The sequence below is a fragment of the Oncorhynchus keta genome, chromosome 12 (assembly GCF_023373465.1).
Source record: "Oncorhynchus keta strain PuntledgeMale-10-30-2019 chromosome 12, Oket_V2, whole genome shotgun sequence".
Lineage (NCBI taxonomy): Eukaryota > Metazoa > Chordata > Actinopteri > Salmoniformes > Salmonidae > Oncorhynchus > Oncorhynchus keta.
In genome coordinates this window covers 17,068,821-17,091,895 of record NC_068432.1, presented here as the reverse complement: position 1 = coordinate 17,091,895, position 23,075 = coordinate 17,068,821, and the positions used below count along the sequence as shown (strand labels likewise).

At 43.1% G+C, this 23,075-nt stretch overlaps 1 protein-coding gene across 4 annotated transcripts in view; it reads left to right on the top strand.

Annotated features, from left to right (window-relative positions):
• cadm1a (cell adhesion molecule 1a) overlaps positions 1 to 23,075 on the top strand; it is a 431,723-nt gene that overhangs the window by 385,669 nt on the left and 22,979 nt on the right. For 2 of the 4 annotated variants that reach the window (XM_035782002.2, XM_035782003.2), the window contains 2 exons: positions 5,862 to 5,948; positions 18,715 to 18,747. The exons of 1 other annotated variant lie outside the window; for it this stretch is intronic. In XM_035782002.2, the coding sequence (XP_035637895.1) occupies positions 5,862 to 5,948; positions 18,715 to 18,747 (120 nt within the window). The remainder of the gene's footprint in view (positions 1 to 5,861; positions 5,949 to 18,714; positions 18,748 to 23,075) is intronic. One more of the 4 variants, XM_035782004.2, reaches the window with a different exon arrangement.

Genomic DNA, 23,075 nt, shown 5'->3' with positions numbered 1-23,075 from the left:
GCAGGGAAAGTATAGATCTTATTATCGCTGCCAAGTTTTTAATGAGCTATTGACACCGATGATCCCAAACATCTGCTGGGCCTCACAGTTTATTACGGGATAAAAAAGCAATTAAGTAGCGTCACTTCTGAGCTCAAGTTTGTCAGCTCCTGACACGTGTGAAACTCATCAAGTGGCGCAAGCCCAGTTAGCCGGCTCCCGCCGCAAGATAGGCTTCCCTATTTGTCCGTTCAGCCATTATTTTTTCAAACCTCTGTTTACAGGAATGGAATATGTTCTTTGTTAGTAATTAAAAATGAATATTAGAGAGTGTGTTCGAATACAAATTCAGATCACCTCAAGGCCGGCTTGGTTTGCTTCTGAAACCGCTCCTGGCTGGATTCATGGGGACGTTGCACATCTCCCTAGCTTTCTCTCACATTGAATTACTCACTTCTTTACACATGTATCTATTTTATAATGTGTTGGGTGAAGATGAATGTACTTTTGGGGGGGAATGTCCAAACGATTAACTGGTCATTAACAAAATATAGGCTGAACAACCATAAAGGACTCTGGGAGCCAAACATAATATATTTCAATAAAATATATTACAACTGTTCCTCTTTGTCGAATGTACCTAAATATACTGCAGTTTAAATATACTCCTTTTCACTGACAAGGTGATCAACCATAATCAAGCACTTCACCAATATATTTTCCATTTCTTAATGCCAAGCTGAATTCCTCCGTTAGTGTAGAAACGTATCACGCCACTACTCCCCAAGCCACCTTCTGTCTCCCCTTTGGCAAAGGTAATCAACATGGGTGCACTGTTCCGAGAAACAGCGTGAAAGCAACTGCCCTGTCGAGGCATGCCTTGTTAATCACAGGGAGTTTGGGACAGGTAACAACTTAGTTCTGACAACCCATGATCCATAAAAGTACTTTATTGACATGCCAAACAAACAAATCTCTTCAAGTACCTCTCCCTTGGAGAAATATGCCACCGAACTCGACCACCCTTTATTCAATTTTTATTAGTATCCACATTAGCTGACGCCAATGGCTACAGCTAGTCTTACTGGGGTCTGACACATAATGAAAAAGACATTACAGACTAAATACTTTACATACATTAATATCTAGTGTGTGTATTTGCATCTATCACATACATGTCAGGACATTTATTTATTTAACTAGGCAAGTCAGTTAAGAACAAATTCTTATTTACAATGACAGCCTACCCCGGCCAAACCCTAACCCGGACAGCGCTGGGCCAATTATGCGCCTCCCTATGGGACTCCCAATCACTGCCAGTTGCGATACAGTCTGGAATTCAACCAGGGTCTGTAGTGACGCCTCTTGCACTGAGATACAGTGGCTTAGAACGCTGCGCCACTTGTTGTTACACACCAAGTAGGTAAGAGGGAATGTGCTACAGATATACCAACGGTAGCCTAGGTGGGCTGTAGTAGAGGGAAGGTGACCCTTGGATCACAAGATGGCCACCACCTTTGAGTGTTGTTGACGTGAAGGAACGTTTGGAAAGATCGATTGATGCCCACTGTGATTTGATGGATCTTAGTCAAATGAAAGAATGTGTTTCAATCAGGAAAACTAGAAGGGAAATGGCACCAGCAAATCTATTGGTTATGATTAGGTTAGGGTCAGGATTAGAGTTATGTGTTTGCACGAGAGTAAATGAAAGTGTTGCAAGATATATGATCTTAATTTGAGACCATTTTCAGCAACAGGAAATGTGAAGTATTATGTGGATTTTAATGAATGGACATTTTTGTAGGGATTGACATATTTTTAGTTTGGGAAAATCAAGTCTGGAAATTACAGACCTCAAATACACTAAACGTTTTACATTTCCTGCATTGCAGGGAATTTCTCCTGCAACAGGGTGATATAATTAAGATCCTACAGCTGTAGTTCAATAGCCTTGGGATGCGTCCCAAATGGCACCATATTTCCATATAGTGCACTACTTTTGACCAGAACCCTATGGGAAAATTCTGAAAGTTGACATGAAGTCATTGCCAAACCAAACCTATGAAAACAGTCCACCAGCATATGCTAATTTCAGACACACAAGTTGCAGCTGGTATTACAAACTGTCAGTCAGAACAACCGAAAGCAATAAAAAACCCTCTATTTCAGCAGATACAAACACTATTTCTCAATTTCTTTACTTTCAAGTTGCATTTTCCTGCAGGGATGGGTAGTATTCATTCAATTTAATTGACATGCATTTGGAATGAGGTATTTGAAATATTTGTGTGTATCCTGTCAGTGATATTTGAAAGGCTTGGTAAACACAGCATGTTTGAAGACCACGTTTTTGCCGTCACCGTCTCTCTGATGTGTCCCTGCCAGCCTCCCAGTCCTCCAAGTCCTCCTCGTCAGTTGGAAAGTGTCTCTGGGCCCTCCTGCCGTGATGTTCTGATAGAACTCAGACAACAAGGAAAGCAGAGAGGGAGTGAGGAAGGGAAGCTGTCGGCCAATTTCCACCCACCTCCACAGATGTTAACACAGTGGTATCTGTCTGGCTGGACGAGGACAGACAGGCAAAACAGTTGTGCGGCCGTGGGCGCACGTCACCATTCACGCCTGTTAGCACAACAGAAAATACTCTCTAACTCTATTTCACTCCCTCTCTCTCCTTCTCTCCATCCCCCTCTCTCTCTCCTTCTCTCCATCCCCCTCTTTCTCTCTTTCTCTCCATCCCCCTCTTTCTCTCCATCCCCCTCTCTTTCTCTCCATCCCCCTCTCTCTTTCCTTCTCTCCACCCCCCCCTCTCTCTCCTTCTCTCCATCCCCCTCTCCCTCTCTCCTTCTCTCCGTCCCCCTCTCCCTCTCTCTCCTTCTCTCCGTCCCCCTCTCCCTCTCTCTCCTTCTCTCCATCCCGCTCTCTCTCTCTTTCTCTCCATCCCCTCTCTCTCCTTCTCTCCACCCCCCTCTCTCTCCTTCTCTCCATCCCCCTCTCCCTCTCTCCTTCTCTCCGTCCCCCTCTCCCTCTCTCTCCTTCTCTCCATCCCGCTCTCTCTCTCTTTCTCTCCATCCCCTCTCTCTCCTTCTCTCCATCCCCCTCTCTCTCTCCTTCTCTCCATCCCCCTCTCTCTCTCCTTCTCTCCATCCCCCTCTCCCTCTCTCTCCTTCTCTCCATCTCCCTCTCTCTCTCTTTCTCTCTCTTTATTTCCCCTCGTTTCATTTACCTGTTTGGTTGTGTCTCTCTCATCCTCGGGGGAAAAATGCTGCAATCACTCGCTCTCTGCACTCCTTTAACACTTCCCCCTGTTTTTCGCTACACTCTCAGGCAACTGAGCAGCATGACAAGTGACGAGGCTCTCTCCTCACCACAAGCCTCAGCCCCAAGTTCTTATCAATGCAGCACCACCAGTCCAACTGAGAGAATGTCACTTTTGATTTCCCCCTACAGTTATTGGTGGGGGGTCGAGTCGACTAATGAAGTAAATGGAAAATGCAACTGGGGGGTAGTCCTCGAGTTGAAAGTATGTGTGCTGAACGTCCCTTCCTCCATCGGACCTCACATTGCGCCAATTTGTATGTGTGTTGATGTTTTGAGACTTGGACAGTGCATTTTCATCACTTATCATGTCCATCATGTTTTTTTTAATTATTGAGTTTTGGTTTTATACAGTGCATTTGGAAAGTATTCACACCCCTTCACTTATTCCACATTTTGTTACGTTACAGCCTTATTCTAAAATTGATTAAGTCGTTTTTCCCCTCATCAATCTATAAACAATACCCCATAATGACAAAGCAAAAATTGTTTTATAGATGTTTGTGTAAAAAATATATTTTTTTTTATAATATGAAATATCACATTTACATAAGTATTCAGACCCTTTACTCAGTACTGTGACGAAGATCCTTTGGTAGAGATTACAACCTCAAGTCTTCTTGAGTATGACGCTACAAGCTTAGCACACCTGTATTTGGGGAGTTTCACCCATTCTTCTCTGCAGATCCTCTCAAGCTCTGTCAGGTTGGATGGGGATGGTCGCTGCACAGCTATTTTCAGGTCTCTCCAGAGATGTTCGATCGGTCCGGGTTTTGGCTGGACTACTCAAGGACATTCAGAGACTTGTCCTGAAACCACGTCTGTGCTGTCTTCGCTGTGTGCTTAGGGTTGTTTTCCTGTTGGAAGTTGAACCTTCACCCCAGTCCTGAGCACTCTGGAGCAGGTTTTTATCAAGGATCTCTCTATACTTTGCTCCGTTCATCTTTCCATCGATCCTGACAAGTCTCCAGGTCCCTGCCGCTGACAAACATCCCCACAGGATGAGGTTGCTGCCACCATGCTGCACCGTAGGAATGGCATTCAGGCCAAATAGTTCAATCTTGGTTTCATCAGACCAGAGAATCTTGTTTTTCATGGTCTGAGAGCCCTTTAGGTGCCTTTTCGCAAACTCCAAGTGGGCTGTCATGTGCCTTTTACTGAGGAGTGGCTTTCGTCTGGCCACTCTACCATAAAGGCCTGATTGGTGGAGTGCTGCGGAGATGGTTGTCCTTCTGGAAGGTTCTCCCATCTCCATAGACGAACTCTGGAGCTCTGTCAGAGTAACCATCGGGCTCATGGTCACTTCCCTGACAAAGGCCCTTTTCTCCCAATTGCTCAGTTTGGCCGGGCGGCCAGCTCTAGGAAGAGACTTGGTGGTTCCAAACTTCTTCCATTTAAAAATGATGGAGGCCACTGTGTTCTTGGGGACATTCAATGCTGCAGAAACATTTTGGTACCCTTCCGCCAATCAGTGCCTCGACATAATCCTGTCTCAGAGTTCTACAGACAATTCCTTCGACCTCATAGCTTGGTTTTTTCTCTGGAACGCACTGTCAACTGTGGGACCTTATATAGATGGGTGTGTGACTTTCCAAATCATGTTCAATCAATTGAATTTACCACAGGTGGACTTTAATCAAGTTATAGAAACATCTCAAGGATGATCAATGGAAACAGGATACACCTGAGTGTAACAGTATAACTTTAGTCCGTCCCCTCGCCCCAACCCGGGCGCGAACCAGGGACCCTCTGCACACATCAAAAGTCACCCTCGAAGCATCGTTACCCATCGCTACACAAGAGCCACAGCCTTTGCGGAGCAAGGTGAACCACTACTTCAAGGTCTCAGAGCAAGTGACGTTACCGATTGAAACGCTATTTAGCTCGCACCACTGCTAACTAGCTAGCCGTTTCACATCCGTTACACTCACCTGTTTCCTCTTTGTCATTTTGGAATATTGTGTGTAGATTGATAAAAATATATATATTTAATCAATTTTGTAATGAGGCTGTAACAGAACAAAATGTGGAAGAGGGAAGGGGTCTGAATACTTTACGAATGAACTGCAGTTTTTTTCTGTGATGGGCTTGTTGTTATTATTATCATGCCAACAGCATGCGTAGGAGAGATTCATTGACACATTTGGACACCCTAACCTGAACCTTAACCACCCGGAATTAATCCCTTAATTTAGTCTTTAAAAAATGATATAGCTTTGTTTATGACTGGCTTAAAGGCAAACAAATGCACTGCCACTGGTATGAATTAATAATTTCCCCATCAGAATTGTTTCATATTATTGCAGACCTGGGTTCAAATACTATTCGAAATAATTTCAGATATTTTATCTGTGCTCGATTAAGCTGGCTGGCTTCATGGACCAATACAATAGTCTCAGAAATGCAAATCCTGCCCAACTAGAAATCTAGAGGGGTAAAGCGAACACTACAAGTATTTAAAAGGTTTCAAATAGTACTTGGACCAAGGTCTGTTTCATTGTGTCTTTTGTTTTCATGGTTTACTCATTAGTTTCCTTGTCTGTCATGTATTTGTTTTCTTCATCCAGATGCCCCCACCACTACCCCTATACCCACTACAGCTACTACCACCACTCCCACCACCACAACCATCTCCCTCCCTGAAGCCACTGCAGGTACAGTATCACCTCCCACCACCTCCCTGTGTGTTTTGTGGTTGTGTGTGCGTTGTTTGTGTGCATATGCGATACCCTCATACCCACCAAACCCGACCCTCACCACAAACACCACCACTTCCACCACCCACACTGTGTGAGTGCATGCGTATTTATGTGTTCTCATTCTATTGTTACCATTACCCACTGTAATGTGTGACCTGACACCCCCTTGTGCATGCCTGTGTGTGTGTTTGTGAGCAAACAAGAAAGAGAGTGTGAGGAAAAGAGATAAATATTTGCCGTCAGCCAGTCCTGATAAGATTCTGAGAAACGATAATAATAACAGAGTCGCACTGGAGGGGCCAGGCCTCGGCTCCCTCCTCCCACTGCAGCGCGGGCTGTCAATGGCACTCATCATCCGCCCGCTCGCACCCATCACATTTCTCTCACTAAAATGTTCAGCCGCTCTCTCTCTCTCTCTCTCTCTCTCTCTCTCTCTCTCTCTCTCTCTCTCTCTATCCCTTTCTTCTTCTCCCCCTCTCTCTCCCCTTTCTCTCCCTCCCTCTCGCCCTCCCTCTGTATTCCCCCCCTCCTCCATCTATTCCCTCCCCCCATCTACGCCCCAAAAAAAATATTCTAGGTGTCTCAGATTGTTCTGGCAATTCTCACATAGAAAGTTAATTAGAGGGAAGGATGTTTGACATGCTTTTTACATTTGTATAACAATTATTTATATTTTTTAAAAGATGAAAGTGGACATTTTAGGCCCTATTTAGACCTATATGTGACTCCTGTAAGACCCTGTGATCTGTGAACCATACATGATACAGACAACATCTTATGTGTGCGCTCAAATATGGAGGTATATCTAGATTCAGAAAAACAAACGTTCGCATTAATTTATTCAACATAAAAATATGAATACCTAAAAAGTACCCTTTTTATTTTTATTATTTTTATTTTCAAATGCAACCTTTATTTAACTAGGCAAGTCAGTTAAGAACAAATTATTATTTACAATGACAGCCTACTAGGGAACAGTGGGTTAACTGCCTTGTTCAGGGGCAGAACGACAGATTTATACGTTGTCAACTGCGGAATTCGATCCAGCAACCTTTCTAGTTACTGGCCCAATGCTCTAACCACTAAGCTACTTGTTTGGAATAATATACTCTTCAAACATGTCAAATTTCCAGAGTGGACTCTCTGGTACTTTTAATGATATGACCCATATTATACATAGAAATTGACATAATAGGCCATTAACCAATCACAGCCCTCCTTTAGGATTGCACTTTCAGAAAATCAGCAGCAGAGGGAGTTCCATTTGAATCTGTTTTCCCATTTACTGTGTTGGTGTTGCTCATAAAATAGATTATAATTTAGAATTAGCAGAGAGCCCACTCTGGAAATTGTATGTACTTGAACAGTATATTGTTCCAAACAATATGTCTTAAAATGAAAAGTGTGCTTTTGAGATTAGGAGTATCATGACACCAAGATGTATCATGTACAATTCACGGATCGTAAGATCTTACAGGAAGCATATATAGGACCTAAAGTACCTAACATTGCCAAGCTCATCATTATGTTCAAAAAATGTGATACAGATGTAAAAAGCATGACAAATATCATTCCTCCCAGTGAAGTTTATATGTGAACATTGACAGAACAATCTGAGATACCAAAAATATTTTTGGCCTGTCCTGGCCTTGAATCGCCCCTCTCTTTCTCTCTCTCTCTCCCTCTCCTGTTGCTCTCACAAGCTTATCACGATCTGGGCTGTATCCTGCCCTGTCTGAGCCAGGGATTACATATCTCCTTTGTGTTTCCTGCGGGTTGACTATACCGGCATATTTTCATACGCTCAAACAAAAGAGCGGAGACGGGGACAGGCAGACGACTCCCTTCTCTTCCCATCCAGCTATTCACATTCATGTCCTGTAGACAAATAGACTCGTCTTTCCCCAAATGAGGTGCATATCACTTTTAGGCAGCATTCACACAGGCAGCCCAATTCTTATCTTTTTTCCATGAATTGATGTTTTGATCAATCACATCAGATCTTTCACATCAGCACTTTTTCAGAGCTAATCTATTTGGTCAAAAGACCAATTAGTGAGAAGGAAAAAATCTGAATTGGACTGCCTGTGTAATCGCAGCCTTAGTGACTGGAAAAGTTCATGTCCCTTGCCACTCCTCAAAATACATTCGCAATCAACTTAGTCGCAAAAGCGATATATGCGAAAAGTTAACCGTCCCTGGCGTCGTCATCAGAATACATTCATGATGTGAATGTCGGCACTGATGTTCGGATCGTTCATGGAATCCCTTGTTTGATCCTATTTCCTGTTGTACAGAATGCAGGTACGGTGATACATTTAGCTCTGATCTCTCCCCTGCCTTTCTTGTTTTATCGTGTACCTGTTGCAATGAACAGGCAATATATTTCCTTTTTTTGTTACAACTCCTGTAATCTTGGCTCACCTCCTCAAAACCAGTTGCTGCAGATTCAATGTCTGTCCTTACTATTGCTTTGTCTTACTTTAATTCCCCCCAAACTTGAATTGGTTTCTGTCTAGGAGAAACACTGACAAGGTACCAATGAGTCCTCTAGATCTGAGGCCCTAAGTACCGAGCATCTCAGAGCAAGAGTGCTATTCTAGGATCAGTTTTGCCTTCTAGATCAGAATGAATGAATACGACTACATGGACAATGGGCCCTGGTATTTGTAGGCTGTGAGTCAACCAGTTGATCTATAATTGATGTTGAAACAATTGTGTTTTTTTACATTGGATAAAAGTAGAGACTCAGAGCTAGAAAATTGTATATCATACACTTCAGTTAAGAAACAATTGGAATTAAATACTGCTTTGAAAGTTGACAAACCCCACTTTTGAGAAAATGGCCCTTGAATGTTTTGATACACCTACTGGAGAGCTCTTCTTTGTTACGCATCGTTCACACCCTTTTAAGCCTTAGCCCCACCCATCTCTTCGAGGATACATGTGAGGCCATGAGGCCATAGTAAACAACTTAAGACTTCAAGAAGTAGTCTACAATAAGGAAAGACTCCAGGTAAAAAATACTCTTTATCTAGTCCTTGGCCTATATCCTAATCTGATTTAGGTGCAGGTCATGTTGTTCTTCACATTACTGTCTCTGGTAAACACACACTATCAAATAATATCTAAGTTTATTTGTCACATGCACAGGATACAGAAGGTGTGAGCGGTACAGTGCAATATCAAAAACAGAAAGTTTCCAGATAATTATTAGATGATGCTTACCCAGACACACTTGTCTAAATTGATGGTTCATGTGAAATACATGCTATAACCACCATCTAGCTATGTGGATGGGTCACTATTGTTTAGACATGTACACATGAAATACAATAAATGTCCGTAATCACCCCCAGACAAACCTAACTGACTTGATAGGTTGTGTAATCATCTGGCAAAGTAGAGTATTTTGTTTGGACATGTAGCTAGCTAGCTAGCTAAACAATGAACCAGCATAATCTCAACTCGTACTACTACGAATACAAACTGATTGTCATAACTGTAGTATGACTATGCAGGTAGCTAAAGCTAACAAACTAGGTTCAATGTTAACTAGCCAACTAACATTAGGCTATAACTAGCAATGCAAATTATTTTCTGACTTCGAATAACATTACTACACAGATCATACACGTAACGTTAGATAGGGAGACAGCAAACTAACGTTCGCTAGCTGGCGAACAGTATGCTTTAACTTGCAATGAAAACGACGGCAGACTGGAACCATTTAACTCCATTTTGTTTTGCCAACATTGTGTCAAGTCACTCCGGTTCACACTGACGGTGGCGTGTGCAGATTTTTTTCTCAAAATGATCTGTCGATAGCACCTGCTAAATTCAGGGTATCAATGTTGTTGAGAAAAGTAGCACAACTTTTCTAGTTCTTGATAGCTAACGTTAAACCCTTCAAAAAAGCCACGGTAGAAAGGATAATCAACACATACTGATCAGGTCACTTTATAGACAGAAGCACGCTACATGGCAGACCAATCCAAACTCATCTCCCAGCATGTCCAGCCCATCTATTATCTTAGCCAATCCTGGCCATCGGGAAGGTACCCCCCTTTATCCATAGCTAAACCAACTGGGCTCATAATTGTATTCGTATTTACAGATGGAATACAAGTTTGTTATTAAGGTACATGAAAGTTCACATGTTCCGGAGGGCATTTCTGCCTGACAAAAAAAAAACTGATTTTGATCGAACTTTTAAGTTCAAATACCTCTCTGTGAAGTAGTGATGTGCGACATACCCGTAGCTTCCTGAAAAGGGTCAAATGAGCATGACAACACAACACGATGATACCACAAATCATCATTATTCAATTACATTTAAAGTCAATTATCAGGTCAATACGACATCTTGGTTGCCATACTACTGTGGACTAAGAGCTCTATTCAATCTGTATTGTGGAAATTCAGTGTTACAGTAATGTTTTTGCGTTAGTGGAGACTGCATTCACGGTAAATGCTGCAGATGACGGCTCAATAGGAAATGATATTTACATTTCTATCACTCATTCTGTAACACTTCAGCAATACAGATTGAATAGAGCCCTAACTATAACCATTCGATTGTATTAGGTTTTCAACTTAGTGCCACATAAAGCCATTTGCGACGGCTAGTAAATTAACTTGCAATTGCAATTCTCTCTCTTTGTTCATAACAACTCTCATTGTCAGAAACTATTTGCTGAAGGCCATTTTCAGCATTGCAATTCCAAATCTTTTAAATGTGCATAAACAAAACAACACTTAAGGATGGCGTTTGAACTGAGCAGCCCTGAGCTAGAAATGCTATGAAAGTATCTGACAGACCATTCTCAGCACAATTGGAACAAATCTACTGAGGCCGGGAAATCTTAGGCATTGTGCTCGATTATGCTATCTGATTGGATTAAATGAAAAACCAAAGACCTAATGACATTGCTGATTGGATACACCTTCTACTCACATCAAACAAGTGAGTGTGTCTTAGTAAGCTGTTACCTGCTTTGACAGACTCATGTAATCTAGTATCGCAATTAGATAAGATAAGATGTACTATATTTTCCATTAACTTACATAGAAGAGAAATGTGTATTTCTGCTCACAACCCAACCCCCCAAGACACGGACACACAACGAAGGGCTTGATGCATTGGGTCAGGTGCAGTGCAGCACCCCTGGAGCAATTATAGAGGTTAATGCACTAAACACATAATGAGAATCAAGTTTATTTACGCAGGAGTACAGTGACATCACACACATTTCAAGAAGAAGAGTGTGATACTTTGCTTCTTGAATGTCCAATATCTTGAAAACTTGACTGCTAACATTTTGGGACTGTATCAACAGTGGACTACTAAAAATAGCAAAATATAATTTTGAGAGGATTTTTCCTTTAACTCTCTGGGGCGTTCCATTATTACTGTGTATTTAGATGTGAGGGTCTGTTATGGTCATAATCCGCTGTGCCGGCTGATTTCATTTCTCCACTGGCGCAGGTGCATATACAGTTGAAGTCGGAAGTTTACATATACTTAGGTTGGTGTAATTAAAACTTGTTTCTCAACCACTCCACAAATTTCTTGTTAACAAACTATAGTTTTGGCAAGTCGGTTAGGACATCTACTTTGTGCATGACACAAGTCATTTTTCCAGGAATTGTTTACAGACAGATTATTTCACTTGTAATTTACTGTATCACAATTCTATTGGGTCAGAAGTTTACATTCACTAAGTTAACTGTGCCTTTAAACAGTTTGGAAAATTCCAGAAAATGACATCATGGCTTTAGAAGCTTCTGATAGGCTAATTGACATAATATGAGTCAATTGGAGGTGTACCTGTGGATGTATTTCAAGGCCTACCTTCAAAATCAGTGCCTCTTTGCTTAACATCATGGGCAAATCAAAATAATTCAACCAAGATTGTAGACCTCAAGTCTGGTTCATCCTTGGGACCAATTTCCACATGCCTGAAGGTACCACGTTCAGGCGCGTTCTGTCTCCTAGAGATGGATGTACTTTGGTGCGAAAAGTGCAAATCCATCCCAGAACAACAGCAAAGGACTTTGTGAAGATAATGGAGGAAACAGGTACAAAAGTATCTACATCCACAGTAAAACGAGTCCTATATCGACATAACCTGAAAGGCCGCTCAGCAAGGAAGAAGCCACTGCTCCAAAAGCGCCATAAAATATGCAGACTACTGCACATGTGGACAAAGATCGTACTTGTTTTGGAGAAATATCCTCTGGTCTGATGAAACAAAAATAGAACTGTTTGGCCATAATGACCATCGTTATGTTTGGAGGAAAAAGGGGGATGCTTGCAAGACGAAGAACACCATCCCAACCATGAAGCACGGGGGTGGCAGCATCATGCTTTGCTGCAGAAGGGACTGGTGCACTTCAGTGGCCATCACAAAGACCTCAATCCTATAGAAAATATGTGGGCAGAACTGAAAAAGTGTGTGCGAGCAAGGAGGCCTACAAACCTGACTCAGTTACACCAGCTCTGTCAGGAGGAATGGGCCAAAATTCACCCAACTTATTGTGGGAAGCTTGTGGAAGGCTACCGGAAACGTTTGACCCAAGTTAAACAATGTAAAGGCAATGCTACCAAATACTAATTTAGTGTATGCAAACTTCTGACCCACTGGGAATGTGATGAAAGAAATACAACCTGAAATAAATCATTCTTTCTACTATTATTCTGACATTTCACATTCTTAAAAAATGGTGATCCTAACTGACCTAAGACAGGGAATTTTTACTAGGATTAAATGTCAGGAATTGTGAAAACTGAGTTTAAATGTATTTTGCTAAGGTGTATGTAAACTTCCGACTTAAACTGTATATCATAGGCAGTAGCGGGAAACAATCTAGCAGAGGGTACGCGGGGTAGAGGCCACTTAGTTTATCAAAAGTATATTCTATTTCTGTCTATAGGGGGACTGGAATGGTGGTATACTGCAATTTTATTGAACTATTAAAGCCCCAATGCCAGAATAAAGTACTCGCTGGCTTCAGGAGGTGGCATTTAGAGATTACTAAATTGCCATTTACACTGCAAAATAAATGGCTAAATGGAATGACCTTGCTCATTACACTCTTAGAAAAAAAAGGTGCTATCTAGAACCTAAAATTGTTATTTGGCTGTCCCCATAAGAGAACCCTTGAATAACCCTTTTTGGTTCCAGGTATAACCCTTATTTCCACAGAGGGTTCTACATGGAACCCAAAAGGGTTATACCTGAAACCAAATAGGGTTCTCCTATGGGGACAGCCGAAGAACCCTTTTGGAACCCTTTTTCTAAGAGTGTACCATCCATAGTGGGGACAGATGTCATTCATTTCTATTTCTTGTGCCTTTTTTTTGCCCTATAAAAACAGCTCTGAAATGTATGTTTATCGATATCTATTTTTTTGTGCTTTTTTTTGTGCAAATTTTATCCAAGGCTAAATCTTGCTCCCATTTTCTCTGTATGTCTCCATTTATACCCGCATCCCTCCCCTGTCATTCTTTCTACCAAATGTGTATTTCTGCTTCCCTTATTCTTTTCCTCCCTCTTTGTACTGTTTCCCTCCATTTCTCCAGATCCCTTATTCTTTCCCGCTATCTCTTTCTCTATCTCTCTGTCAGAGAGGCAAAGAAATAGATTTTCCTCTTGACATGCAGTGTTTGTGCTGGCCCTGTCCTCAGGGCAGGCTGTTGTCCTTTTGGTAGTCAGGGGCAACAGTAGTTATTGTCATCTCTAATGCGGACCCACTCCTGCAGAGCGGAAGAAGGTTGAATCTATCTGTTTGGTCCACAGATACCAAGACACAGAGTCATCTCTAGCACACTCACTATGTCTATCTTCCCCTCTTTCTCTCCATGTACCTCTCTCGCTCTCTCTCTCTCTGGATCCCTCTCTCTTTCTCTCCCTTCTTCCCTCCATTTCTCTACCTCTCACCCTTACTCCCTCCCTTTCTCTCTCTCAGATTGAATACAGTATATGACTAATGATGTACCAGAATGAGACGTCACAGAATTATACCCCAACCCAGAAATGGAAATAGACGCTCGTAAAGCAACGTTTGGGAGACGTACAACAGAAAAGGCCATTAATAAAATGTACCCGCGCTAATAAAAACAATTGTGTGTCAGGAGCCCTAGCCGCCACCGCCTGTTAATTGATGAAAATACATAAACAGAGATGGCAACCAATTCATTTTACCCCTCCCCCCAAATATACTTTTGTTCGTCAAGGCTTAAATTGCAAAACACCATCTGGTAAACTGATTTTGGAATTGAACAAATGAGGCCCTCGCCTGCACAAGCTCTTGCGAGATAGAGTAGTCAATTTCTCTGCCTGTCTTGATTCCTTCCAGCGGCATAAAGCAGGGACAGAGAGGGATGGCTCACCGGGAGAGGATAGGCTAATTCACTAAAGGTCAATTGTATTCCCACGGGGGAAAACAACAACTGCAGTCGTGTGATACACCGCTCAGAGAGAGCATCCCGTGGAATTTATTAGGCTTAGCATCATGCAAACACAGAAATGCGGCAAATACGTCTTCTTTATGTAGAGGTATATTGTTATTGGAGGCCATGATTGCGCTCCATGATGGCTCCAAGAAGATGGGACTCATAAAGTAGGCTGGGAAAGGTAATCAGCTAGCTAGCCCTGAATCACCTACGACAGCGAATCTAGTGTGTGTGTGTGTGTGTGTGTGTGTGTGTGTGTGTGTGTGTGTGTGTGTGTGTGTGTGTGTGTGTGTGTGTGTGTGTGTGTGTGTGTGTGTGTGTGTGTGTGTGTGTGTGTGTGTGTGTGTGTGTGTGTGTGTGTGTGTGTGTGCAAAAGCATTGGTATATTTCTGTTGTGTTTACGCCTTGATTTTCAAGTTTATTTAAATACAAACTATTGGTACGTTGATGATAAATATAATCTGTGGCCTAAGCAATGTAATTCTGTAGTGATTACTGTACCTGCCACCCACTGACAGAATATATCATAGTATCCTCATTTAGATTATGTAAAAAAAATAGCTAGATGGGAGAACGCTGATTGCTGTTCACAGTGAGTAAAATAATACTCCCTATACTTTTATAAACAGATTACCGCAAAGGGTAGGTAAACAGTGGAGCAAAATAAAATAGGTGCATAAACGGCATTTACCCTCAACTACACCACTGATTCTGACTCTTGGGTCCGGTTTCCCATGCAGATCTAGGGCTCGATTCAATCTGTATCGCCAAAGTCCAGCGCTATAGCGCAATTTAAATTTAAAGGCAATGTTCCCGCGTTCACAGGGACTGCATTCATGGTAAACGCTGCATATGTCGGCTCAATCGGAAATGACCTTTACATTTCAAGCGCGCTGTTGCATGATCTAACTGTGACATTGTACTTCTACAGTACAACCACTGTGGTTCCAGTGGGGATTATCTTCTATGTTCTGTCAACCAGAACAGACTTTGCAGAGATGGTGCTGTGGCATTATCAGTAAAACTTTAACAGGTGTTCTTCATGACAAGATGACTACTGAAGCTACAGTATGTCACATTTTGCCACTAGGGGCTTGTGGTGAACCAAAGCAATTAGCTGGGAAGCTCCGTGCCCATTGTCACGTCTGCTGATGTCAATAAGGACGCGAGTGTCTCAGGTGACCTGCGACACGAGGCGAGAGAGAAGGAGAAAAGGAAGGAGGGCCGCACCGGGATCTGGCAATAGCTCATCAGTAAACATATTGACCAGCCGGCGCAGCTGCCACAGCCAAGTAATGGGGTTAGCAGACATCCAGGGGCCACCGATGATTGAGGGTTGCAGAGACGGGTGCTTTATTGTACTGCTTGATTTGAATGAGCAGCGGTATATTACTGCTGTATAGTGACACATCCCTAGCGGAGCCCCTTGAGCAGCCCCTCCAGCTGTCTTAGGAGGACCGCTTATGGCCCGTCCCTCCCGAAGACATTTTACTAGGCCTCAAATAGAGGCTGTGATGTTGTATTATGTCTTCAAATGTAGATTGAGAAAGAAGGTAAAAACCCTTGAACCACTGCGTCTTTCTCTTCCCTCCTTCCTGAGGACATGCAGTGTACTCCTCTTTGATAACTCCTGCTTTCAGTTGTACCAGTGGTGATCTGGCCTACAAGCAGCCCGATAGAGGAAGCTCTAGGAGCCGTCCGTGTAGAAGTAGCAGCTGCAAAGAAGCGGTAGTTAAAAAGTGAACAGTGAAGTGGCCCCTTTTCCCTTTTACAAGGTTGGAATCTATTTTAAAGAGCAAGCCGAGGTGCTCAAGCGATTATGCTAAAGAACTGTCATCCTAGCTGGAGCCCTGTGGCATTACTTAACAGGACTACAGTGCGTTTCTTCTGGAGCTCCATAGGAAAAGCAGGCCCTCCGAGGCCTGGCTCTCCCTGCTGAAAGGGACATGATCTAGGCTCGCTGTTTGAGATCTCTCCCCGTTCCCTGGTCCTTTGGCAATATGAGGTGAAGCGTTAACTCTCATGTCTCTGGTGGTTTGATGTGTAGAAGTGTTGAGAGGCCTGCACACCCTGGTAGAGGTTTTCACGGGTCTTCCCTAACCCAAACTTTTGCCTTGGGTCCGGGTCGGGTTCTGTTTGATTGTCATTGGGTCTCGGACTTACGTAACTACAGCTGATAGACCCGAGTGGACACGAATGGACCCGACTACGACTCTACATAGCCTATAGCAGGGCTCTCCCACCCTGTTCCTGGGGAGCTACCTTCCTGTAGGTTTTTGATCCAACCCCAATCTAGCGCACCTGATTCTAATAATTAGCTGTTGATAACCTGAATCAGGTTAGTTACAACTGGGATTTGAGTGAAAACCTACAGGATGTTAGCACTCCAGGAACAGTGTTGGAGACCCTTGGCCTGTAGCATATGTATTTTACATTAATAAGGTGAATTGATGGACTTATAGAAGGTCTACATGAGAGGTAGTGAGAAGAGAGGTGTGGAAAGCGAGGGAACACCTCCCTCCACTCATCCTCTCATGTCTACAGTAGATAAGAAGGGGAAACATGGGAAGTCTGTTTACATACAGCTCTGGAAATGCATCTAGCCCCAACTTAACCGTGACTGAGATGGAGGTGTCTAACCACTTTCAGAATAAAATATGTCTGATACCTATGTTGTCGTTGTGTTGTCTGGAATTGAAACATTGCATTATGCAAGGTGTTCACGTGATTTCCGATGCGCTAGCTAGTATTTGTGTTCGTTGACAGGTTTCTCAACAACAATCTAGCTTTGGTTGGGTACAGGCCTACTTTGATAAAACAGTGAGAAACCATGTTACCTGACAGGCTGCTTTGATTGGCAAGCAGACATCTCCCTGCATTTCTAAAACCAGCCGAGTCCTCCGAGGCAGGTGTTTCATCTCAAGAAGACACAGGCTACATCCCGAATGGCACCCTATTCACTATATAGTGCACTACTGCAGTATATAATGCCATTTTGGACTCAGATTCGTCCCCCTGCTCCCATCTCCCTCTACTCCGACACAGTGGAGCACAGTCAACACATATCTCCTTCGTTTCCTAAGATTTCGGATAAACGCAAAGGAAACTGGTAAACTGTGCCCAAAATCATCAAAAGACCACAATCGGCTTATATCAAGATTTCGATTTAATCTCCCTGGAGAGGGAGCGGGATGTGGAGTTACGCCCCACTCTTGCAGAAATTGACATTGCAAATGGGGTTACCGCATAACAAGCCCTACAGGTTCCTGGATCTCGACGTCTGATAAAGCTGAAGTGTGGTAAAGGGAAAACAACCTTTGCTTGTGTCCCCACAATGGCACTGCATGGGGACAATGACAATGATGCTTTGTTAATTGGACTAATCTGCGATAGTACATTTTGGATTTACAACAGAAAAACAAATGGGCTTTTTTTTTTACATTGATCCATCATGGATACTTATAGTTAAGGCAGAAAGAATAAGTTAAATAAACAGCAAATTCAAAGTGCCTGTTTTATCCTCCAATGTCCTCTGCAAACCACATTTATTTTATTGAAATACTCTTGATGTCATTTTATCATAAAAACAAATACTGAAGTATAAACAACGAATAAAGGTTTTCATATGCAGTGCTTTTATACTGCTTCCTCTTCCAAGCCACCAAAAAATATATATATTTCACAACTCAAAGGTCCTATGGGTAATATGCGTGCCCTGTACCATTGCGGTTTGTCACATCAAGGTTAGTATGATTGCATTTGACAAAGGTTATTTCAGTGGTTTTTATTGAGATTCCCAAAGTCATGTCATATTGATCAAAATATGCACAGCCATACCAAAATCTGCCCTTTGTAAATGAAATGTAAAATGTTTTCCCCAGCTCCCCACAGTCACACATTGGCCTTCAACATAATGCAGGAGTGTGTGCAGTTGTATTTTATTGATGAGCTGTCTGTGTACCATGTGAACGCTGTCTACGCCGCCACGATTGCTGCTGTCCTCCCATAAGCGGCAATGGCGCTCCCCTCACAGTTTGATGTCCAACGTGTGTGTGTTGTGTTTTATCTTTGCACTGCTTTGGTTCCCTTTGATTTCCCTTAAGCCTTGTGTCTTAGTCTTTGTCATGTAATGGTCTCTGAATGCTTGCTTATGGGTTCCATTTGTTTTCTCCCTCCCGTCCCCATTTCTCCTTTTTTTTGCATGCCACGTTCCTCCTGTTCCCTCCCTCCACCACTACTGTCCCTCCGTCCTTGTGTGCTCAGACACTACGCCCAGCACTGAACCCACAGCACACGGTTGGTATCTCTTCCCTCCTCTTCTTTTTCGTCTGCCCGCCACAGCATGACACCTGATAACCAGCTCTGTTTTAAGGTTCTCGCTCTCCTTTGATTACCCTACTGTACTGTCTGCCACACTGTGGATGAATGCCTCCTGTACATGAAACAATGATTTGCTGTGGTTTAATTTGTTACTGTGTCCGTCTGTCTCTGCTTGTTTGTGTCTGCATCTGCATATTTCTGTCTGTTTGTACATCTATTGCTTAACCCCAATACTTCCTCCTAGCCTCTACACACTTGTGTAGATCCGAAAGAATCAGAAGGGTATAGCCAATATGCTAATAGCTCCACTTTGCCTTCTGATAGGCTAGGTGGAATTTTGCCAGCATTGCTTACACCTTACTGTGTAGGCTCAATTCCCCTATAAGAAAGGAATTAAGGGTCGATTTGGAATTGGCATTTGTATGACTAACCTGCTGGTCCTTTTAGCCAGTTTGTCCTTTTAACTAACTCCTCTCTGTGTTTTTTCCTTTTCATGATATACATGTATACCATGACAACAGGAGAGGAGTTGGCTACAGCACATACAGAATGGGTCCAGTCTATTGTATAACTATTCATCCTTCATGTGTCTATGTCTGTCTGTCTGTCCACCTGTCTTTCTGTCTGTTAGTGTTTTTGCGTTAGAAATCCTTGCCAGTACATTTTCATTTTAAAAACCCCCACCCCTTTTGGGTTTAATCAAAATGGCCACTCTTAATTGAACACCAGATAATATCTCCATAACATCGCATGAGTGTGCATAAGTACTTGTTGACATTTGCCTCCAGTGTTCTCATTTTGCGCCCAAAAGTAATAAATATTGACCTGCCTCAAATAATTTTTTAATGGATTTAAATGATGTCTAAATGGCTGGTTTTGTAAGGTGATGGATTACCTGGTACTCAGACATCGTAGTTCAATTTGCCAGATAATTACCGCTTGGTTTCTGTCCACATGGGCCACAAACAGCAGACTATTCATAGAGCTCAGAGGACAAGACATTTTTGTATGCAGCTAGTGTTTTGAGACATGGAGTGCCCTTCTACTTGGCTTTTCAGGCATAGGAAGTGCCCTTCTACTTGGCTTTTCAGGCATAGGAAGTGCCCTTCTACTTGGCTTTTCAGGCATAGGAAGTGCCCTTCTACTTGGCTTTTCAGGCATAGGAAGTGCCCTTCTACTTGGCTTTTCAGGCATAGGAAGTGCCCTTCTACTTGGCTTTTCAGGCATAGGAAGTGCCCTTCTACTTGGCTTTTCAGGCATAGGAAGTGCCCTTCTACTTGGCTTTTCAGGCATAGGAAGTGCCCTTCTACTTGGCTTTTCAGGCATAGGAAGTGCCCTTCTACTTGGCTTTTCAGGCATAGGAAGTGCCCTTCTACTTGGCTTTTCAGGCATAGGAAGTGCCCTTCTACTTGGCTTTTCAGGCATAGGAAGTGCCCTTCTACTTGGCTTTTCAGGCATAGGAAGTGCCCTTCTACTTGGCTTTTCAGGCATAGGAAGTGCCCTTCTACTTGGCTTTTCAGGCATAGGAAGTGCCCTTCTACTTGGCTTTTCAGGCATAGGAAGTGCCCTTCTACTTGGCTTTTCAGGCATAGGAAGTGCCCTTCTACTTGGCTTTTCAGGCATAGGAAGTGCCCTTCTACTTGGCTTTTCGGGCATAGGAAGTGCCCTATTACTTGTTCTATGAGTAGCAGCACCAGCCTGGGTGTGCAGTGTGGTAAGTGGTGTTTTCTGAGGGGGAAAGGCACTGAGGTTTGTCTACATATGCTACGTGATACATGTAGCCAGGTTAAAATTTTGCCTTCTCGCAGTTAACTGCCATTCTAAATACCATGTCACAAGGGTAATGTTAACCTTGTGGAGTAATGTCTTCATGGCCTATGATGTATCACTTATAATTGCTATAAGCCCCAGAATAAGTTATTGTAATTTCCACTATTCAAATAGGACATTGGTGAAACCCGATGAACAGATTTGCAGATATGATTTTACATATGCAGACATGTAAAGGTATTTGGGGCATGGAGATGGGGAGGGAGGTATGGTATTGTATACACACAATTTATCTAACTCCTTACCTTGAAAGGGATACATCAAGATTTTGGCAATGAAGCCCTTTATCTACTTCCCCAGAGTCAGATGAACTCATGGATACCATTTTTATGTCTCTGTGTGCAGAATGAAGGAAGTTGCTAACTAGCGTTATTTTAATTGCTAACTAGCATTAGTGAAATGACTGAAAGTCTGTGGTAAGTGCTAGAAGATACCATAGACTTCCAGTCATTGTGCTATCGCTAGTTAGTATTGGCTCGCGAAACTGAACTCAGCAAAAAAAGAAACAGCCCTTTTTCAGGACGCTGTCTTTCAAAGATAAATCGTAAAAATCCAAATAACTTCACAGATCTTCATTGTAAAGGCTTTAAAAACACTGTTTCCCATGCTTGTTCAATGAACTATAAACAATTAATGAACATGCACCTGTGGAACAGGTTAATTAAGACATTAACAGCTTACAGACAGTAGGCAATTAAGGTCACAGTTAGGAAAACTTAGGACACTAAAGAGGTCTTTCTACTGATTCTGAAAAACACAAAGAAAGATGCCCAGGGTCCCTGGTTATCTGCGTGAACATACCATAGGCATGCTGCAAGGAGGCATGAGGACTGCAGATGTCGCCAGGGCAATAAATTGCAATGTCCATACTGTGAGACGCCTAAGACAGCGCTACAGGAAGACCGGACGGACTGCTGATCATCCTCACAGTGGCAGACCACGTGTAACAACACCTGCACAGGATCGGTACATCCTAACATCACACAGGCAGCGTCCTACCTGGATAGGCTGAAGAGGCCCTATTAGAGGGCTCCTCCCTTACCTCCTCGCACTAGCCTGCCAAAGACAGATTGACCCACCCCTGCCACGTGTCATACAAGAAGGGACCGGAGGGGTCCTACTAGAGGGCCCCCTCCCTACCTCCTCACACTAACCTGTCAGAGATAGAAGCGGGACAGGTACAGGATGGCAACAACAAATGCCCGAGTTACACCAGGAACGCACAATCCCTCCATCAGTGCTCAGACTGTCCGCAATAGGCTGAGAGAGGCTGGACTGAGGGCTTGTAGGCCTGTTGTAAGGCAGGTGCTCACCAGACATCAACGGCAACAACATCGCCTATGGGCACGTCGCTGGACCAGACAGGGCTGGCAAAAAGTGCTCTTCACTGACGAGTCACGGTTTGTCTCACCAGGGGTGATGGTCGGATTCGTGTTTATTGTCGCAGGAATGAGCGTTACACCGAGGCCTGTACTCTGGAGTGGGATCATTTGAAGGTGGTGTGTCACAGAATCATCAGACTGAGCTTGTTGTCATTGTACAAGCTCAATGCTGTGCGTTACAGGGAAGACATCCTCCTCCCTCACGTGGTACCCTTCCTGCAGGGCCATCCTGACATGACCCTCCAGCATGACAATGCCACCACCGATACTGCTCGTTCTGTGTGTGATTTCCTGCAAGACAGTGTTCTGCCATGGCCAGCGAAGAGCCCGGATCTCAATCCCAATGACCATGTCTGGGACCTGTTGGATTGGAGGGTGAGGGCTAGGGCCATTCCCCCTAGAAATGTCCGGGAACACCAAGGTGTCTTGGTGGAAGTGGGGTAACATCTCACAGCAAGAACTGGCAAATCTGGTGCAGTCCATGAGGAGGAGATGCACTGCAGTACTTAAGGCAGCTGGTGGCCACACCAGATACTGATTGTTACTTTTGATTTTGACCCCCCTTTGTTCAGGTACACATTATTCAATTTCTGTTAGTCACATGTCGGTGGAACTTGTTCAGTTTATGCCTCAGGTGTTGAATCTTATGTTCTTACAAATATTTACAAATGTTAAGTTTGCTAAATATAAACGCAGTTGACAGTGAGGGAACGTTTCTTTTTGGCTGAGTTTACCTCTAACTTCCTCCATACTGGATGCAGATACATAAAAATGGTATCCATGAGTTCACCTGACTCTGGCGAAGTAGATAAATGGCCTCATTGTCAAAATCCTGAAGTAACCTTTAACATAATGCCAACTCTGGTGTGAAATGTGTTTTATGCAAAAATTTCAAGCAGCTTTATCTCACACCAACTGCTAAATCAATGTTTGTGATCAGTAAGATGCATGCAACTCTCTCTTAAGGTTAAGCTAGCTTCTGAGTATCGCGTTATAGTTTTTCTTTATCGGCAAGATAGACATATTGATTCAACTGTACCTTTGCATTCTGTTCAGAAAGCTATTCAGTGGCCTTAAAAAATATTTGAGTCA